Genomic DNA, 18,502 nt, shown 5'->3' with positions numbered 1-18,502 from the left:
GCAAAACCCGGGTAGGACCTGAGCGAGACGCCCGGAGAAAAATCGCTGTAATGGCCTCTAGTACGCGATTCCGACGGGCTTTTCTCGCGGATTAAGCTGAGGTACATCGCAACACGGCCAATGACAACGTCCGCGACCGTTGATCTTCCCTTTCGCCCGGTGGAAACGGCGAAAATACGCGTGGAGGCTCGTATACGGGATCGCGTCGAACGATTATCGCGATTGAATGTGCATTCCCTCCCGTTCTTGCAAGATGTTACAATCTCGGGACACGTAAGGCCCCGTGCATTATTAATTCGAGAATAAACGCGCGCCGCCGCGAGACGGGGTACACGACGCAATTTAAGCTAATACCCTTCCTCCACCGTGACGCATAAAGACTTCATTCCGTCCCGCGGATGCAAAATAAGATTAAAAGAAGAGAGAGCAATCAGGAGGAAGGGGGGGAGGAGTACATGCAAAATGAAAAGCCACACAAAACGCGCTTTTGCAAATTTTATATCGTCCCGCAAACACCGATATCCCCGTCCGTAATTTATTTAGCATCCTTCCATCGCATTTCCCCAAATTCTTAAACTAAAAAGATATGAAAGTAGCGGCAGTTCATTGTTAACGAGAGGGTCGTTAACATCGTAACTTGACGTTTTTTCACTGGGAAAATTTCCTTATTTTTTTTAAATTGTTATTTCGGGACAGCGCGTACGCAGTCCCGACTACCAAAAATTATACGCCCGAGATACCCACTTTAGGGGCATTCGCAAGGGTCAGCCTAACCGAGGTGCAATGGTGAGGCCTCGCCCTGGAGGAACCGCCTTAATGATCACGGTAACCTCTGCGCCAGGTAAGTATGCTTTGGTCCTCGGCGAGCGAGCTTATGTAAAGGGCCGCGTGACGACTCGCTTGCGGGAAAGACCGCGTCAGGGACCCCCGACGATTTTGCGACCCTCCCTCTGGCGGTGCTGGTGCGAAACTGCGCTACGTTGCCGTGACAGTTTACGCTGAGGGTACGCGGCCCGCTTGACCGATTTCGAATTTAATAACAGTACGCAAACGGTACAGCGAACAGTGTCGTTGTTCCTGTCGGCTTCAACTTCCTGGAGGCCATATGAGGAGCGGGGGAAAAATGCTAACCAAATTCTCCGTCAACGAAATAATCGTGCACACATCCGGGATTTTCGCCCCTCGCAAGGTACAACCATCCTACCGTTCGGTAATTAGGGATGGAGAACCGGGAACATGTAAAACTGCAAGAAGCGCCGACCTCGAGGGCCTGAAGCCTCGTAACAACCGCGACGCCCGCAACCCAGGGTTCCATAAAACAATCGCGCTCATAACCCTTATTTACCGAGGCTTTCATAGTTCGGTCCCGTTCGCGCGCGTAAACTCACTCCGCGTGGATGTACTCACTTGAAAAGGGCCTTGTTCCTTAAGATCCGTAATAAATATAGGCGCCTCCTTGAGACTCCAGTGCTCCTGCGAGTAGATGGAGTTGACCTTCATGCCGCCTCGGTTCTTCTCGGGCGTGATGAGGGCCTTGTCCTCGCAGACCTCGACATTGGCGAGCCTGGCCTCTATATCGTTCTTATTATAATTGAGGGCCTTCGCGGAGGCCCGATGGGTACTATTTACATTGTTGGAAACGGAGAATACGGAGTTGGCGTTATTGGCGACGGAGCACTTTGGCATGGGGGTCCGAACGGCCGCGGCGGCGAAGTCGGGCAGCCTGCCGTTCGGCAGGACGAACAGTGGCTGCATAGACTGCACCGGGTGCGCTTGCGAGGGCCCCTTGGCATCGTTTCGCAAGGGAACGTCGTCCCCGAGGCGGGAGTCGCAGCCCTCTTGCACTGAGGTGAACCGAGCGCGCCTCGCGTCCTCGACGTAATTGGCGTTCATCTTGTTTTTGCAATGCTTGCAGTCCTTCTTCTTGCGTCGCCTGCTCTGCCGCAGCGCGGCGCTCGGGTCGCCATCTTGGAGCTCCGCGCTCCGCGACCGGTCGGCCGCGAGTGGCGCGTCAGAAGCGCCCGCAGGTACCGGAACCGCGGGCCCGCATGCCGCCGAGCGCCCCAGCCGCTCCTGATTGGTCACCCGCATAGAGGCGCGCGCTGATTGGTCCGCCAAGCCGACGTCACGTGACCTCTGCAGGGGTAGCGTCAACGTACGGTGGAACGGGCCCGGCGGCGGTGCGCGCGCACTCGACTGACGCGCCAGCGCCGGGTTTTCCTCCGAGCCGCGGCGCTCCTCGGTTTTTGCTCCACTCGCGCGATCCACCGGCTCGCGCGGCGAGACGCGCTCTGGGAGCGGACGAGGCGCGCAGCCAGCCTCCCCGTCCGAGCCCGAGCCGATGTCTTCGTAGACGTGAGCGTCTACGCTCGACGTCGCCGAGCCGCCGGGCGAGCGCGACGCCGGGAACCCGAGGGAAGGCGAAGCCGAGTCCTCCTCGTATCCCTGGTTCTCCATCTGGAAGCAAAACCACCGGTTTTAATTTGCGATCTCGACGAGACATCCGATGCTTAGCGATGGGTTACCGGAGTAATTAGATCCTGGGTATTTAATTGTAGCATTGTCCCGTGTACGAACCAGATTTTTATATACGGCTTAGCTTGTATACGCGTAAACTCCGTTTAGCGGCGAAACTGTTCCACGAATATGAATTAGAGCTTAAGGGGAGAGGGGAGCAGATGGCTATATTTAAACACTTCATGAATACGGAGACGGTTGGAAAAGAGGTTACCTACTAAATTTATTCATTACGTCGGAATGGAAGAGAACCGCGGATTTTTACCTCGAATTAAATCCCGCGTACTCGCGGGTGAGACCCGAGGAAATTATTCTCGTGGTTATGTTGAGGGTAAATTAGAAGAAGAAAAAAAATACATTTGACCGAATGTAAAAGTCATTTAACAGGGCGACGTCGATGAGACTCGATTAATTGTGCTTCCCACGATATATGTTCTTGGAAACTATTTTATGCGGAATGTTTTCTACTCTCTTCGGGTCTCGGTGCACGGACTCGCGGGATACTTCTCAGCGAGTTGCGACTACCAAAAATGGCAACGAGTCTTCTACCGCAAGTTAGGAGTCTCGTACAGCGTCGACGTCCATCTCGCGAAAGCTTAACACACTCGCGACCGCTGACGTGAATTCACGTCATTTTAAATTCCACTCCTGGTATGCCGCTGACGTGAATTCACGTCATTTTAAATTCCACCTCCTGATTGCCGCTGACGTGAATCACGTCCATAACGATACGCGATAGAAGTTTGCGGCAACCAGTTTCAGAATTTCATTATTTTCGCCGATACTCGGTATTTGATGCGGAAAAAATATTCCGGTCGCTAATGTGTTAACATCCGTTCCATCCTGGTAATGTGTGACTGTGACCCTCCGCTTCGTGGGTAATGGATTATCTTCAGACCTTGCCGCATTCCCAGTTTCGAGGTTGTCGAGCTTTCATCGCATCGCGAATCGACAGATGGCGTATCGATGCGTCAACGAGTGTGATTTATCCCTGCATTAGCGCATCGCGGAAGCGTTCGCGTAAGAAGTACGTGTCCTCCGTGAATCCTTCGCTGAATAACGCATTCTCGGAAAGGAAGCAATGAAACTGCAGAAAATGCACTTTAATCGGACCTATACAGGTCTAGGCGATCCACGTCGTAAAACAGGATCGGCCGTGATTTCTCTTGCGATCGTAAGAAAGATACGATCTTCATAAAGATTCTGAACTCTTCACCTGGATGTGTTTCTTTTTTTTTTTTTATCGAAAAAGAAGAGAAACTCTTGATAAACGCAAATGCAATAGGCCGATCGTTCAAGAGGTTTAGGATGAAAGAGTGATTTTCTTTTACTCCTCCGATCCCCATTTTATTCCTCCCATTAAGATTTAATCTTACTCGAGGTTTAACTTCCAAATTCAGGATATATTTATTCCCTCGTTCAGGATATTTACTCGGTGTCCCTGCCCGACCGCGACGTCGCTCTTCCAGCTCGCCATTACACCAAACGATCGCGAGACTCTAAAGGGAGGGGAAAAAAAAAATGCAAAAAGCCTGGTGCTCTCTTCTTGCGTCGCGACTCCTTTTACGCCAGGCCTGTTACCGCTGCTTCCGCTCGATCGCGATCTCGGAAAGCAAACGGTGGAAGCTAATCCTTGGTGGAAGCGGAGATCGAACTACCGCGCCGTGACGGCAGATGCAGGGAGATCATGGATAGTGATCCACAATCCGGGAACCGAACGACAATGTGCAACTTTTAGGCAAATTCGAGGACGCGTGAACAAAATGATACAATGCAACATTTAGGTAAATTCGAGGACGCTTGTACCAAAGGATATTATGAAACTTTTAGGCAAATTCGAGGACGCTTGAACCAAATGGGATCCCAAACGGAGCAGGATTTCCTCTCCTCCCATCAAATCGTCGCAATGTTAAAATGGGGAGGAAAAAATTAGAAAAAAAAAAATCCCAGCCTTTTTCTCGCGTCGCGACTCTTTTTACGCCAAGCCAGTTCTCCCTGCTTCCGTTCTATCGCGATCTAGGAAAGCAAACGGTGGTAGCTAATCCTCGGCGAAGCAGCGATCGAACTACCGCGGCGTGACGGCTCGCTGGCGGAACGAGTCGCGGCTCGCAGCTCGCGGGGTGCGTTGCCATCCTCGTAAAAGAAGCGTCCCCTCGTCGCACGAGGGCCGATATCTGTTATTTCTTCGACTTCCTGGTTGCGTCGTCATGGGCGAGCGATCGTTCGCCCCGGCTTCGACAAGAAAGCCCCCGTAAGATCCCCTCGCGGATCCGTGCGTTGATAAAGGGGGGTCACAGAATCACCCGCGATAAACGCGATGCCGAACGATCCGTCGCGGTTCTTTCAAAGAAAAAAAAAAGAAAAAAAAAGAAACATATTTCTACCCTTCCAGCAGATCGTTGCTACTTCCGGGATAACTCGAGAAAATCGGCGCTCCGTATAGAAATCCACGTATATTGTTTTTCCTAAAACGTAGAATGAACAAGGAGGAAAGGAGGGTTAAGAATGAGGTTACGGAGCGTATATAAAAAAATCTGAGATTTCTACGTGAACCGAAGGAAAGATTTTTTTCATGCCAGAGTATAATTGTTGCGATGTTGTATGACAGGTCGCAGGGAAAATATTCTTTCAATGGTAATCAGGGATAAGGATCGTTTCTCCCCGGAGACCCATTCAACGGAGTGGCATTTTCTCACTAGATAAACGGCCTTCCAGTCCTTGGCGATCCGATACGGATCTCGAGTAGCGGGGGGAAACGGAGATGTCGAGAAACTCGCAAGGCCGAGAGACATTTATAACTGTTATTAACGCTGCCAAAACAATCGTCGAGCTGGCTGTGATTTCGCGCTTGTGGGCCGACGTTAACCCACGCAGCAAAGAGCGCGTTTAACAAGCGTTTATATACCAGCCAGAAGTTGGATCGTTCTAAACGACTCGCCGTAGTTTAATTAGTTTTAACTTTCTCCCGCGAAATGGCACTCTCCGCCGTGGTCCTGGACGAAGAGAAAGGACGAAAAGAAGTGACTACCCGAGTCCTGTCCTCGATGGAGAGGATCTGGCGGTCATTTGCTCTGGCAGCCATGAATGATTCGTCGCGGTCCTTTCGGAGGAGTTTTTGTGCCCTCGTAATGAATCAATTGTGTCGTTGACTCTAGGCTTGAGCCTTGACGGTGTAAAATCGAGCCGAACCCTACGAGGCTTCGGGCAGGTGATTTACCGACTCCATCTTACCTGGGCGAGAATAAAGCACGAGCTGCAGGTGGAGATTCACCTTGACCCTTTTTTTTTAATCCCCTTTTTCGCTCACCTGAATAGGTGTGAATGAAATTAAACGGTACCTGGACAAGTATTAAACAGGTCTTGGATGAAGATACCGGCTCACTTAGTTAATCCACAAAATGAACTTCGAGTTCATTGTCAGAGTTTGCGGTCTTCGACTTAGGAGAAGTCGAACCGCCGCAAATGAGAATTCACCTGCAGCAGTGGACTGAAGAGGAAGATAAGGGGTGTTAAACGGAAATGCAACGTACGGAGGTGTTAAGTTAAGGTGCAAGAAGGCGTTTGCGTACGGAGAGCGGCTTCGACAAACCACTGGCATGTTACTCGCTCCTGTAGGATCAGTTTCCTTTGATCCTCCTCCTTCTTGCGAGAAGAGGAAGCGGTTTTAATTCTCGACAGTTAAAGACAACGGGCACATTCAGCGGTAATCCTCTTTGGCTCTCTCGAGTCTTGTTTTCGCTCCCTCTGGTCATGGCGATTTGATAAATTGTTGGAAAAACTGAAAGGCGTACGATACTCCCTCCGTCTACATCGAGGTGGATCAAGCCGGTCATTTTTATTTGTATATGCATACGTTTTTAAATCCTTTTCCGAGACAATCCGTACAAGGACATGGGAATGAACATCCCAGCTGAGAAGTCCCACGGGGCGGCTTGCCAAAACTTTCCAATATTCCCGGAATAAAAAGTTAGCGGAATATGTGAGACGTGCCATACGACTGCGTACATACCAACGGCTTCGACGGGTCGCCGATACAAGAATAACATCGGACATGCTGGCTGAAGAATTGCAATAAGGAAAGAAAGGCAATGCGCTACTGGCTTAATGCAGTTCTTGCCCCTCTGCGTGACTGCGCTCTAGAACTTGCACGCTGCGCATACATACGGCTGCATTTGCCGAGATTACCGTAAATCAGGAGGAAAAAGTCGCATCCCTTCTCGACCATAAGATAATGGAATTATTACAACTGCTTTCAATTCCCCCGGCATGCGATGCCCCTCACTAATTAACAATCGGCCGGGAATAACACCGTGAAGATCGAGGTGCATAGAAAAACGCTTACTCCCCTCCACAGCTCAAACGAGATGAAAGTGAACAAAGTGAAAAGAAGAAAAAAAAAAAATCATCTCCCATCAGTTTGGTATCAATTACTATTGTCGACTTATTCTTTCTCCATTTGTTTATTTCAATTGTATCAATCATCGGGGCTACCGATGCCGGTCATACTCGACGCGTTACCAACAATCCGAGCGAAGGGTGTCGAGAAATTAAAATTGATAAAAAAAAAAAGAAATGAGAAATAATTGGATTTCCCATCCGGGAGGCAGGAACGCGAGCGGGTCGCGACGAGCAAGTCGCGTCCAAGATTGTCGCAATTACGGCGACTTGACTCTTCGATTGATCCCGATGACGTCACCGATGAGCTTGCGTCCACCCGGAGGAGAGCTGGACCGTCTAATTGGTCCGGATTGGCTCGCCACCCGCGAGAGCTTCTGCTCGAAACGCATTATACATTCCGCGTACGCGGGCGAGACACGCACCGCACTCGGGTCGTCTCCGGCCGAAGAGCGTGTTACCGTGTAAAGCGATCGCCGGCCCGGCGGAAATCAATTTGCCGGTTCTTGTCGGTGGTTAATTAAAAAATAAGAGGGCCGGCGACGCGAGGAGAGACCGGTGCCGTTAACGCCGCAAGAAACCCCGAGGGCCCGATAGAGAGAAACGTCGTCGACCCTCCGAGAGGTGCTCCGAGTCTTTTGGCGGCGTTCTCCGCTCGCTCGGCTCTTCTCACTTTTTCCCCGCGCGGTTTCACGTCACGCGAGTCTGGGTTATCACTAGCTCGGATAACGCTCGAATTAAGGTGACATGAAACTGGCGCCAAAGAAGGTCGCGCTTCCTCTTTCGACTTTCCTCCGAGCTGGAGGTACGGATTTCAAACCTTACGACATGAATCCGGAGGCTGCAAGGGAGATCACCCGACAACTCCGGAAATCTCAATTTTACGAAAACTTCTATATAGATACTTTTAACATTTTTAATAAAATATGACGTTTCATCGGTGCCAAAAATCATGATTATAACACCATCAGTTCTTTCACCGGAAAGGGACTCTCATTAAGCCAGAGAAATATTTCTATGAACAGTCTCGAAGAAATATCCTGTCAATTCTTTCACTTATGGTTATCGTTAAAGGGGTGTCGGTGGGATCTTTCACACCGCGACTGGCTCGGATTCAGGGTGGAAATAAAATTGGAAGTTGTGGAGAAACGTGGGGGTTAATTGAAAAATTCATATTATATGGAGTTCATAGAACTTGTGCAATGTACCGAGATGGTGAGGAATTCTTAATTACTGTCTGTGGAGGGGCATTTTCGATTTTTATCTGTTAAGTGAACAAGCAAGGCCGTTTTCAAGTAAATGCCTCGTGCTTGTACGAGGAGCGAGGCTTCTCGAGAAGCATGCCGCGCCTTCCGACTCATCTCGACCCGCGGTCTGCATTCTGCATCTCCGAGTCCCTCGGGTCACGTCACTCGGACTCGCGGCACGAAGACTAGCTCGACTTGGGCATTCGCCGCTCGCGATCCAGGAAGGTTAACGGAGCCATTTCGACATATGGGCGAAATTCGTCTGACCGTGCAGGCAATATTGGACCAAACGTCGGGCGCCTTTAGGCGCTCTGAGTAGCCAGAGGGTTAAAGTGATATGAAAGGGTCACTCTACATACATATATAAAAAGTCAAAATATTGATAAAACCTTTCTCCAAACTGGGTGCACTGAATTATCCTGAAAAATTAACACGCGATTATGGAGGCTCTAAGGAAGAACGCAATGCTTATGAAATTTCATTTTTCAAATAAAAATATGTGGTCCTTGGCTCTAACCTGGGATGCATACAACGTTTTTGTTTGAACAATGAAATTTCATGAGCGTCGCGTTCTTCCTTAGGGCCTCCATAATCTCGTGATGGAGTTTCAAATTATTCGGGGCACTCATGTTTGGAGAAAAGTTTTATCAATATTTTTACCTTTTATATGTATATGTAGAATGACCCTTTAATATCACCTTAAACGCAAAAGCCTCGTTTCGTTCGAATCGCAAGACGCAAAACCAGCCGCGACGGCGTTTCCATGATAATTTCCATGGGACTTTATCGAGCCGCCGGAATCGTTCATTGTTCCACGGTGGTTAGGTGTATACGTGCGGATTTATAAACGCGTATACCCATCGTGCATGCGTATGCTCGTAAGCTTCTACAAACCACGAACGCACGTGATAGGGGAGAGTAACGAGGAGGTGATTGACTCATAAGGCACGGCGCGAATTCGCAATTACATCTCCGAACCGCTTCTCGTGCGCAAAGAAGACCTGGCTATCCATTTGAAATAACCCTGTCCATGACTCGAATGAAAAAAAAAAGATTCGAATGAAATGAAAAGGCACGAAAATTGGATAAAAAGTACCCGACCGAGTCGAGTACGGCCGGGGGGGGATTTTTTCGAAAAATTTCACGCCGGGAGTTCGCGTGCAGAGTTAGCCAGTGGAAGCGAGAAAGTTGCATCCGGTCGTGTTGCCATGCAAATGGCGGCCAAATGGCACCCGAATGGGCCCTGAATGGCTTGGCCTCCTTCCGGTGGTTGTCACTTCTCGACCTCTTTTTCCGCCGAATCCTTGGCAGGTTAACCCTTGATTTCACGGCGCATCCTTCCTTTTGAGCCTTCTAGGCCTTCCGAGCCCCAAAGCCGCCTCCACGGGTCCGTTCCTTCGGATACGCTCGATCTGGCAGAGACTTCGACGTCGCGTCCACCCTTGTCGGCGAACCAGAAGAATTTCTTCGATGACTCGGTCTGCCACCCGGGCCGAGTCCATTGTTTTTGCGGCTCGTCGCTCGAGTGGAAAGCTCGTTTCCGCCGCACATCGAATATTCGCTCGAGCCTGAAGAAAACGGAGAAAAACTCCGAACCGTCGCTTTTTCCAATTGAAAAAAAAAAAAGAAAAAAAATCTAGAAATATCTATCCGACATCCAGAATGGCAATAAGTGACGATAAGCCTGAGAATATAACAAACGTTTAATGACGGAGCTTCGTCAAGGCGGATTCAGGTCTCGTTATTCATCTGCGAGGCAATTACGATACTTAATTGTATAAATTCTCGTGTCAACGCTCGGCCAACTAATCGTCTTGTTTTTGCTCCCATTGCGTGTCACTTGGACGAGTGTCAACCGATGTGTAGCGAGATTGTCGTTAAACAGCCTTACTCCACTTCGCGGCGGTGTATATTTCTAGGTTATGTGTACACGCGGTATGCAAGACCCGGGTTGGGAAAGCCGTGGAAATTGACCCGGTCAATTTATGTCATTCGCGCGTCAGGAAGGGTTAAGAAAATTTGCCAGTAACCCCGAATAAGTACATACTACGTCGGGTCGCAGTTATATAGATGCATGCAGCCATATTTCTGTACAAAGCTCCCCTGTTATCGAGCAAAAAAACTACGCCGAGCATTCCTTCGAGAGTGTCGGACGGTAATTGCACATTCGCTTCCAAGGGAGTGCCTTTCTGTAAGGAAAGACGGCGTCGCCTTGTAGGGGTTCGCGGACTTTAATTAGAAATTAGACGGTTCGGTTGACCGATTGGGACCCTTCGATCGTCCCCAAGGGTTGCAGTGAACAGGGAAAGGGTTAAACGGGAAGGATATCCCTTACGGTCTGGGAGCTTTGAAGCTCCCCGCCGATGCAGACCGATGGAGGAAACTCGAACGTCGGAACTACGTACAGCCCCTCGTGACAAATAAGACTCACTGAAATGAAAACCAAAAAATCCACAAATCGTAACTATTAGGATCGAAAGGCCTAACTTTTGAGATTGAAAAAAAAAATGTCGCGAGTCAAGAGAGTAAAGATAAACATTTTTACTTTTATTCCTTGCCTTCGAGTCCATACGATAAACAATGGGATTCGGTAACAAGGGATGTTTCGCCTCAAAATTGTGACGGCGTTCGATGATTTCCACTGATTTCCACGTGATTTTCGTTACAGTCCGGGATTTTTCGAGTGAATAGCCCCCCAGGTATTTGCCACATTTTTTGATAAGCCTCGGATGAACCAGAGGCTGTTATAAAATTCCAAATGAACAAAGTCACGAGCCTGGTGGATTAAAACGAGGGCATGTGCATCAGACCTTGTGGACGCAGGGCTTAAAGGTTGTCCACGTTGCCGGTACACGCGGGGGTTGTTTTCTGCACGTGTCGCGCCATATGTCGTGCGTTTCCACCCCAACGACGACGCCGAGGACGACCCCGACGACCGGGCTGAACGTGTGCTCGTGCCTACTTCGGTCATTAAGCTGCACCGGACCAACGACCTGCACACATTCGTTAGATCGCGTGTCTCGTCTCGCCTCGTCTCGTCTCAACATCGCCGTGTCAACTCTTTGCACCGTTGAGGACAAACAATGGTCCGGCCGCGCGGCTTTATCGCCTGCTTATCCCCCGAATTATTGGCCCAGCCTTAATTAAGTCGCCGGGTTGCTTTATTGCTCGCTCATACTCCCCAAATTATCGGACCAGGCTTAACGAAGAGCCGATGCTTTGTCATCAGGTCGCACCCCCGAATTATCGGGTCAGACTTCGCTAGGGTCTGTTATCAGCCCTCTGTCGACCGGGCGCGGCCAATGGATCTCGACAGACATGTTGTTCCCGAAATTGTATCCGAAAATCGGCATAACCAATGATAATGTGCCCGGGAAAGGTGGATAATGCATCCGTTCCCGGGAAAAAATGGCATAAATGGCACGTGAGATGAGTAACGGGTGAGCATCGAGTCGCTGCCTTCATGCCCTTCATCGGTTACGTAGATCGTTTTCTAAATTCAGCATCGACAATTTCGTTAACGCGTCTCCTGAAATATTAACCGCGGTTAGGTAACATTATCCCTGAATTAATCCTCGGTTAATTTCTCGATTTAGCCGCTCTTCTCTTTCATACCAGCGCGACTCAACAGGTGGTTTTCTCCTCGCAGTCCTCGTATCTTTTCGCAAGGTCGACTCGATCAATTCGTTAATGCCCGAAGTAGGTACCCTTCGCCTCGACGAAGTTCCCCCCGTCGCTCCTTTCCCGGCTTTTTTTCAAGATTTTTCCGACTTTCAGACAAGCGCATTCCAACAGATGCCCCGGGACCCCGGACGGTACAAAACGTCGCCTGCGAAAGAACTCCGTGAGAAATGTCAACGTCTCCTCCACCACCTAACGTTTCTTCTATCACCGTTGCATCCAGCGACTTCCCCGTCCATCACGTTCTTCCCTTCCGGAGTCAGTTTAAGCGACATGTCCTGAGAAGTGCTCGGTACCCAAGAAATCCTCTCACCAAATTCCGGACACCCTTATCCAACCAATTTTAAATTTAACCCTTTCAGTGCCGAATAACGACGTACCGTCGTTTTACAAGTGCTAATGACTTTCGCCGGCACTAAATGGGTTAACCCATATCTCATTCAAACGAACACTCTTATCAATCCTGTAGGCCCCCTCGATTTTAACAGGTTAACCAATTAACTCGAATTAGCTACTTCGCGACTTAGCAAATCTACGCTTTATCGTATTTCCTTTCCTTCGGGCCGATTCTTCTCCGATAACCCTCGATCTTTTAATTTTGTCACACTTGGGTCTGACCAGCCTCCGCTCCCCACGGGGTCCCCATCCTGGGTAGGTGGGAAACATCATCCTCGAGGTGTGTCACCATCCCTCCAACACCTGAAGCCCCCCTCATCGGCGTCGGGTCTTGGGTCTCGCGCCTTCCTCGTCCATCTTGGCGTTCCTTTTCTCGGTGTTGGTTTACTCGTCGCCGGTCGGTGCGGAATGTGCTCTGGGGTCTCGCGAGGCACCGGGTGCCTCGCCAAGGAGCCCTTCTTGCCAGACGGCAGGTGAACGACCGACTTTGTAACGCACTGATGATCCGGAAGACACGTGCTAGACTCGCCGAGGCATCGGCCCGTGCATTCCGTATGCACGCGTTGCAAGGATGCACACATGTCGGATATCGAGTGACCGGCCGAGCCATTTTGGTCCATATCGCCTTCTGGCCCCTTTTCTGGCTCCGGACCGTCGTGGCGTTCCTCGAGACCGCATCCAAGGCCGACCGGGCCCATTTGTCAAGGTTCCTCGAGCATCGTGACCGCTAATTGCGGGATGCCTTATTAGCGATCATCGTGCCGGATTCCAAGAGCGGTACCCCGCGAGGGGAAGGGTTGAAAGGCGTTGCGCAACAATTTTTACAGCACCCTCGGAAGTCGATATACCAGGAAGAGGATGGATGCAAATCATTATTTATGGAGGCGATCAGCCTTGAAACTGCGTTATGGACCCGATCGTTCGTTAAGGTTCTCTGAGCACCACGACCGCTAATTCTAGAGCGCCTTTTTAGGGATCATTACGCCGGACTCCTAGTTAAGAGGGGTACCAAGGGGAACGGTTGGGCAGTGATGCTTACAACCGTTAAAATTCAGAAATTAAAAAAACTATTCCTAACGAATCTTTACGATTTAGATGTAGGTGCGAAGCATTTGCTCTCGTGCGCTATCGGGCGTTATCATCTCTGGGCCAGAGTCTAATCTTGACAGAAAATCGTATCTATGTCGAGCCAACCCAAGTTCTGATCTCTTGCGACTCCGTGATTGGCATGGGATGCCCCGAAAGGGGGTCGTCAGAACCCGGGGAACCCGCGGGACCCGCGACGAAGGTTTTGCCCGACTAATGGCCGTCGAGTCCGAGAGTCGACATTCCTCCGTAACGATTGGACGGTGACGACGCGAGTTTCATCTTAAAAGAGCGCAGCATCCGCGCCATTTCGCCTCATCCTCGAGGAGACGAAACCCGAAGATCCGGGGAACGAAGAGGGCCATTAATTGATTGGTCCAGCGCGGATCATCATCTATGTTGCCCTGCATTATTTTCTAACACCCTGTCCAATTTCCGAAAAATCTTGACCCTCGCAACGAGGAAGACCGTTCCCCACGTGGCCTCTCGATTCCGAGGTAAGGAACGATCGGCAACCTCCTCCAGAACGACATAACGTACCCGGTGACGAGACAGGTGTCCCCCTAAACAGTCGGCTCGTTAGAGCCCTGATAAGAGCCAATGCTTATCGGCCGAAAGTTCAAACACCGCCTGATAGGCACTTTCCCCGGTTGATTGCATTCGACATGCCGTCGACACCTCGGCTCGTACATCTCGTTACCCCGCACAATAGAACAATATCGACTGGTGTGAGTCTATCGCTCGTGGCCATCACAATGCGTCAATATGAAAATGGGATAACCAGCTCGGCCCTGATATCAACAATGAGGGATTTACGGGGAATATCTTAGCGTTATCGCCAATGGCCATCGCAATGGACCCTCCGTGGAAATAAGAAAACCCCTCCGTCAATATGGTAGAACGAGTTCAATTTACAAGGAATATCATATTATCGGCGACGTCCATCACAATGGGCCTCGAGCGACCGCTGAAAAATGTCCCTCTACGATGCTAATGGTCCCGGTGGAAAACTGAGCTATCGCGGCCCCGCTTACGTATGGGCGCATATAAACGTCCTGTAATACGTGCACTTATCCTCCCGAAGGGGTACAGAGAGATCCCGAGTACCTTCGTCCAGCCGCGATATATTCGAGGGAAGCTCGTTGTTCCTCGGCTCTCGCCGGTGATACGCCGCGCCGACAATAGTGCATTATAACCGTGGCTTAGCATAACCATGATTTCGTTGACTCGACGAAAGGTAATCTACGAACAATGCAACAATGAGCGTGGGTCGACGATCCGCGGGTTCCTCGGCGCACCGTTACTTTTAACACCGCACAAGAACACACACACACACATGATTCACACACATTCAATCTCGAGATTGAATGAGCGACAGTGATTCGGACGTCTTCTATCTCCGGCCTTCGCGCACTTACCGACGAGTCGAATTAAACGGAAGGGAAAGGAAAAAAATAAAAAGAATAACAAAACGAGCGCCATGAAAGGAATATTAACTGCGAATAAAAAATTTAAAAAAAAATTGCGTATTAAAAATTCACCCGCGAAGATGAGTATCCTGAACGGCGTTAATGTAGATGGTACCCCGAGAAGAATAAAAAAAAAAAGAACCCATTGAATGAAATAAATATCTCGCCGATTCCAAGAATAATTATTTTCGTCCAATAAATTTGCCACTAGACAAAGAAATATTCCATTGGTTCAATGATACATATTTCTCTCGATGTATACTAAATCAGAAACTGACGCGGAGAATAATATTAGGTTTTTTTCTAATTCCAGGTGTTCTTACCAGATCACTGATATTTAATAGAACGCGTAAGGACCGTATGTTAATTTTTGCGAATTTCGAAAACGTTGCAAGTTTAGCCGCTTCCGAGGATGTCGGTTCCTTTAAGCGGTGTAACCACGAGTTGAATAAATAAATAAACATTGCTTGGAGATGAGTCTGTCCCGGTTTTCTTAGAGACAGGACGGTACAGTGGCGGACATGAATGCACTCCCTGCAGACGCGGCATCGTCAACGCATGATGGGAAGGCATTCATGTCCACCAGGGTACATCTCCCGTTTACAGTCTACATAATGCCGTCCTCGTTCCTCGTCCCGTGCAATCGAGATCTCGCGGGATATCACTCCGGGTCGTGAGAACGGTTCGGACGTAATCCGCAAAGGGTTTTCTTTCTTCTTTTTTTTTCCCCCTTATTTTTTTCTTCTCTCTCGTGATTCTTCTCTCCTTCCTTCTTTTCTCGGCAGCCCTGGGGATCTCCTCTCGCAAATTCACCGGACTGCGCTCGTGCTCGTGGATCGGTCGAGCTGTTCGCGGGCTCGAGAAAACAACGGCCGTGCTCCGCTATGTCACGAATAAGTGATTTGTTTCCTCCTGCCCTCGGCCTCGGTCCAGGTAGTTTCGCATTTTTGGCCCCCGAACGGCGAAGAAGTCCGCTACCCCAAAGAGACCAGGCGCAATTTATTGCGCGACTTCCGACCCCGGTCTTTTTCGAATTGATATGCGCGCGTCGAGCCGGCCGAACGTTTCCTCGAAAAAAAAAAAAAAAAAACTACGTGATAACCCGTCGAAAAATCCGCGAGATAAGGACCTCCGCTCCCCTGAATATCCGCGACCGGAACTCCTCGAAATCGTATCACCCCCGTGTAGCGACATTAATTGGCACGGTGTTAATGAATTCAAGTTCATGTCCCACCCCAAACATTATAAGCATTGTCATGGCATCGTGAACATTTCTATTATTCATTTGCATAGAAACGCGATATGCATCCAATATTTACGTATCGTAAGAATTTAATATTTCCTGGGACGAGAAATGTCGCGTTGGCTTGAGAGGGGTCAATTAGTGAGAATACTGTGTCTATAGATAATATTATTAATGCTACCAAGATGTTATTAATATTTACTGCTAAAGGGGTATATGACTAGTCGGGCGCAAAAAGCTCGCGACTCGCGATGACAAGATCCCTCGGCCATTACGCACTCCTTTCGTAATCAGACTTTAGTCTGAGTCAATGCAGACTTTCACGGATACTTGCACAGCGGAATGCACCGAGACCCGGAGCAATGCCGTGAGCAGATGTAACAAGTACAGGGAAAAGAGGCATTGCGGAGAAAGCGAAAACCGCGGTCGTCGTCGTCTATGACTCGCAACGCTATGTTAAAACGCTTTTATATTAATGACATTCCTCATATACTCTCACACGCTGCGTAATATTCAGGGCACGACCCTAATTAAACATCTCCACGAAGCGATTCATTTTTTGAAAGGAAAAATTACTAATCCCCCGAATTTTCCTCCCCCGCGAGGCAGCCATCGGATAGGTCACATTCGATCTCCGATATAACTCGAAAACGGTAACTCGTCTGGAAGACTTGATAAGGACTTTTCAACGCCCCTTTTCCTCCTTTCCTCGATAAAACTGGTGCAATGTCAAAATCGAGCCACGTCTGCCCCGTACCGTGCCGGATACGTCACGGACGCGGTACGGATGCGTCTGAGCCGGCCTTTAACCAGAGAAGCCGATTTACGGCGTTGCAGGTTTACCCAAGGCGCAAGTATAATCCGATACTTACGAAATTACGGTTCTCTCGGGACAATTAAGGGGAGCCTCGGCCCGACTATATTAAATAGAAAAGAAAGCAATACGCCGGGAAACGAGTTCTCGTTTTGGACGTCGTAGGCCTTGGGAGTCTTCTCTCACGGCGGTACCCTTGAGGGGAACTCAATTTCCAAATGATTTCAGAAACTATCACGGCTCTCCCTCTCGCTTCGTAGGACCTCAGAGAGTATCCAGCCTCTCTCTCTCGCTCTCAACGAGGCATTTGACCACCGAGGTCCCTTCCCTCTACGTGCGGTCGTTCCGCGCCGACATTATTTCCCAAGCAATTCGCAAAGTACGCGGACTCTTACGGCCATTACGAGCGCGGGACACCAAGCTTTTTGGAATTTAACCTCAGGATGAGGTCTCCGACCCCCGACTCGAATTCGTCTACGCATAAGGAGGCTCAACATGGAGCGATTCCACGTATGCGTGTCGCCTAACTCGAGGATGATTTAGAACGAGCCGGTAATGGGGATGCGGTTCCTCGGCAAAGCCTGCGTTTTGCATCTGAAAAGAAACCCAGACTCGGGTTTCCACGTTCGAACACCATGGCCCCTTCGAATGGGACCCCAAGAGGTCCCTTTCTGACGTTTCGATTCTCGATAGGAGAATCCCAAATGCTAATGCACGGTGAGAAAAATGTTATTCCGCCCCGGGATTTCCTAATATAATTTCGGGAATTAATCGAGGTCGGTGGGTTTCGAGAGGCGTTAAGTGTAAATCGGTTTCCTTAATCACCCGATCCCATATATATATATTGGCTAGGGTGCATATTAAGTCGATGCTATTTCCGCTACGGTTGAAGACCCTCCCGAGAAGATATTTCGATCGCCCACTCTAATGGCTAACGAAAAGATATTTAGATTAAAAAAGAAAAAAATACATGAAATCTTGGGAAATTTCACTTTTTTAGGGTACAACTCGGTTTAAGGGAGGATACGATGTATTGCCGAAAATAAAGATTTACGTTCAATTTGCGTATGGCTCTGCGTGGGCTTCGTAAAACGGTCGTAAAGTGCCCGTCGACCACGGCGGTGACATTGTTTTTCTTTACTGCAAATAGGCTTAAGAAATTCGATTTATACCCGGGGAATTGTGTGGATGCTGCGAATGGCCATTAAGGGTGGGTAATATTATTCCGACACCCTCGATCATCGCACACGGGAGTACCTAGTGTCTTCGTCGATCGCACCGACTGGCCGTCGTTGTTATTTACGACCTCGACTCCCCGCAACCGGCCTAATGCAAATAAATCATAAATTCATAACGCCCGCCTGTGTGCGTCACGGCCGGCATGCCGACGCACGGCTAACTTTTACGGCCATTTGTTGCGCCGTCTTCCTCGCACGACCATGACCGCCCTTAACGTCTGGAGAGCTCGCCGTTACCTATAAGTAATAACCACCGACGAGTGCTGCTCTTATTTATTATTTATCGCGACCGGCGCGTGCACTTGAAACGAACCAAGTACGCTCCTAAAGATGTTTATCTGCAACCAGACCAAGAACACACACGCACGTCCACACATAGGATTATTTTCTTTAAACTTTCCTATACAGATAAGCGG

At 49.4% G+C, this 18,502-nt stretch overlaps 1 protein-coding gene and 1 non-coding gene across 4 annotated transcripts in view; both read right to left on the bottom strand.

Moving 5' to 3' along the window:
• The window catches only part of LOC105702198, a 35,243-nt gene that overhangs the window by 9,389 nt on the left and 7,352 nt on the right, over nucleotides 1–18,502 (bottom strand). For all 3 annotated transcript variants that reach the window (XR_001104280.2, XM_012429578.1, XM_012429577.2), the window contains exon 2: nucleotides 1,408–2,457. Coding sequence is in view for 2 of the 3 variants with exons in the window: in XM_012429578.1 (XP_012285001.1) it covers nucleotides 1,408–2,457 (1,050 nt within the window). In the remaining variant the exon portion in view is untranslated. The remainder of the gene's footprint in view (nucleotides 1–1,407; nucleotides 2,458–18,502) is intronic.
• Nucleotides 687–849, bottom strand: LOC111674032. Its single transcript, XR_002762237.1, has one exon. It is a non-coding gene; the product is annotated as a U1 spliceosomal RNA (small nuclear RNA).

The sequence above is a fragment of the Orussus abietinus genome, unplaced genomic scaffold (assembly GCF_000612105.2).
Source record: "Orussus abietinus isolate OABI.00-Male unplaced genomic scaffold, Oabi_2.0 scaffold22, whole genome shotgun sequence".
NCBI lineage: Eukaryota > Metazoa > Arthropoda > Insecta > Hymenoptera > Orussidae > Orussus > Orussus abietinus.
Note: the sequence above shows the minus strand (reverse complement) of the source record. Positions and strands in the feature narration are given on the sequence as shown.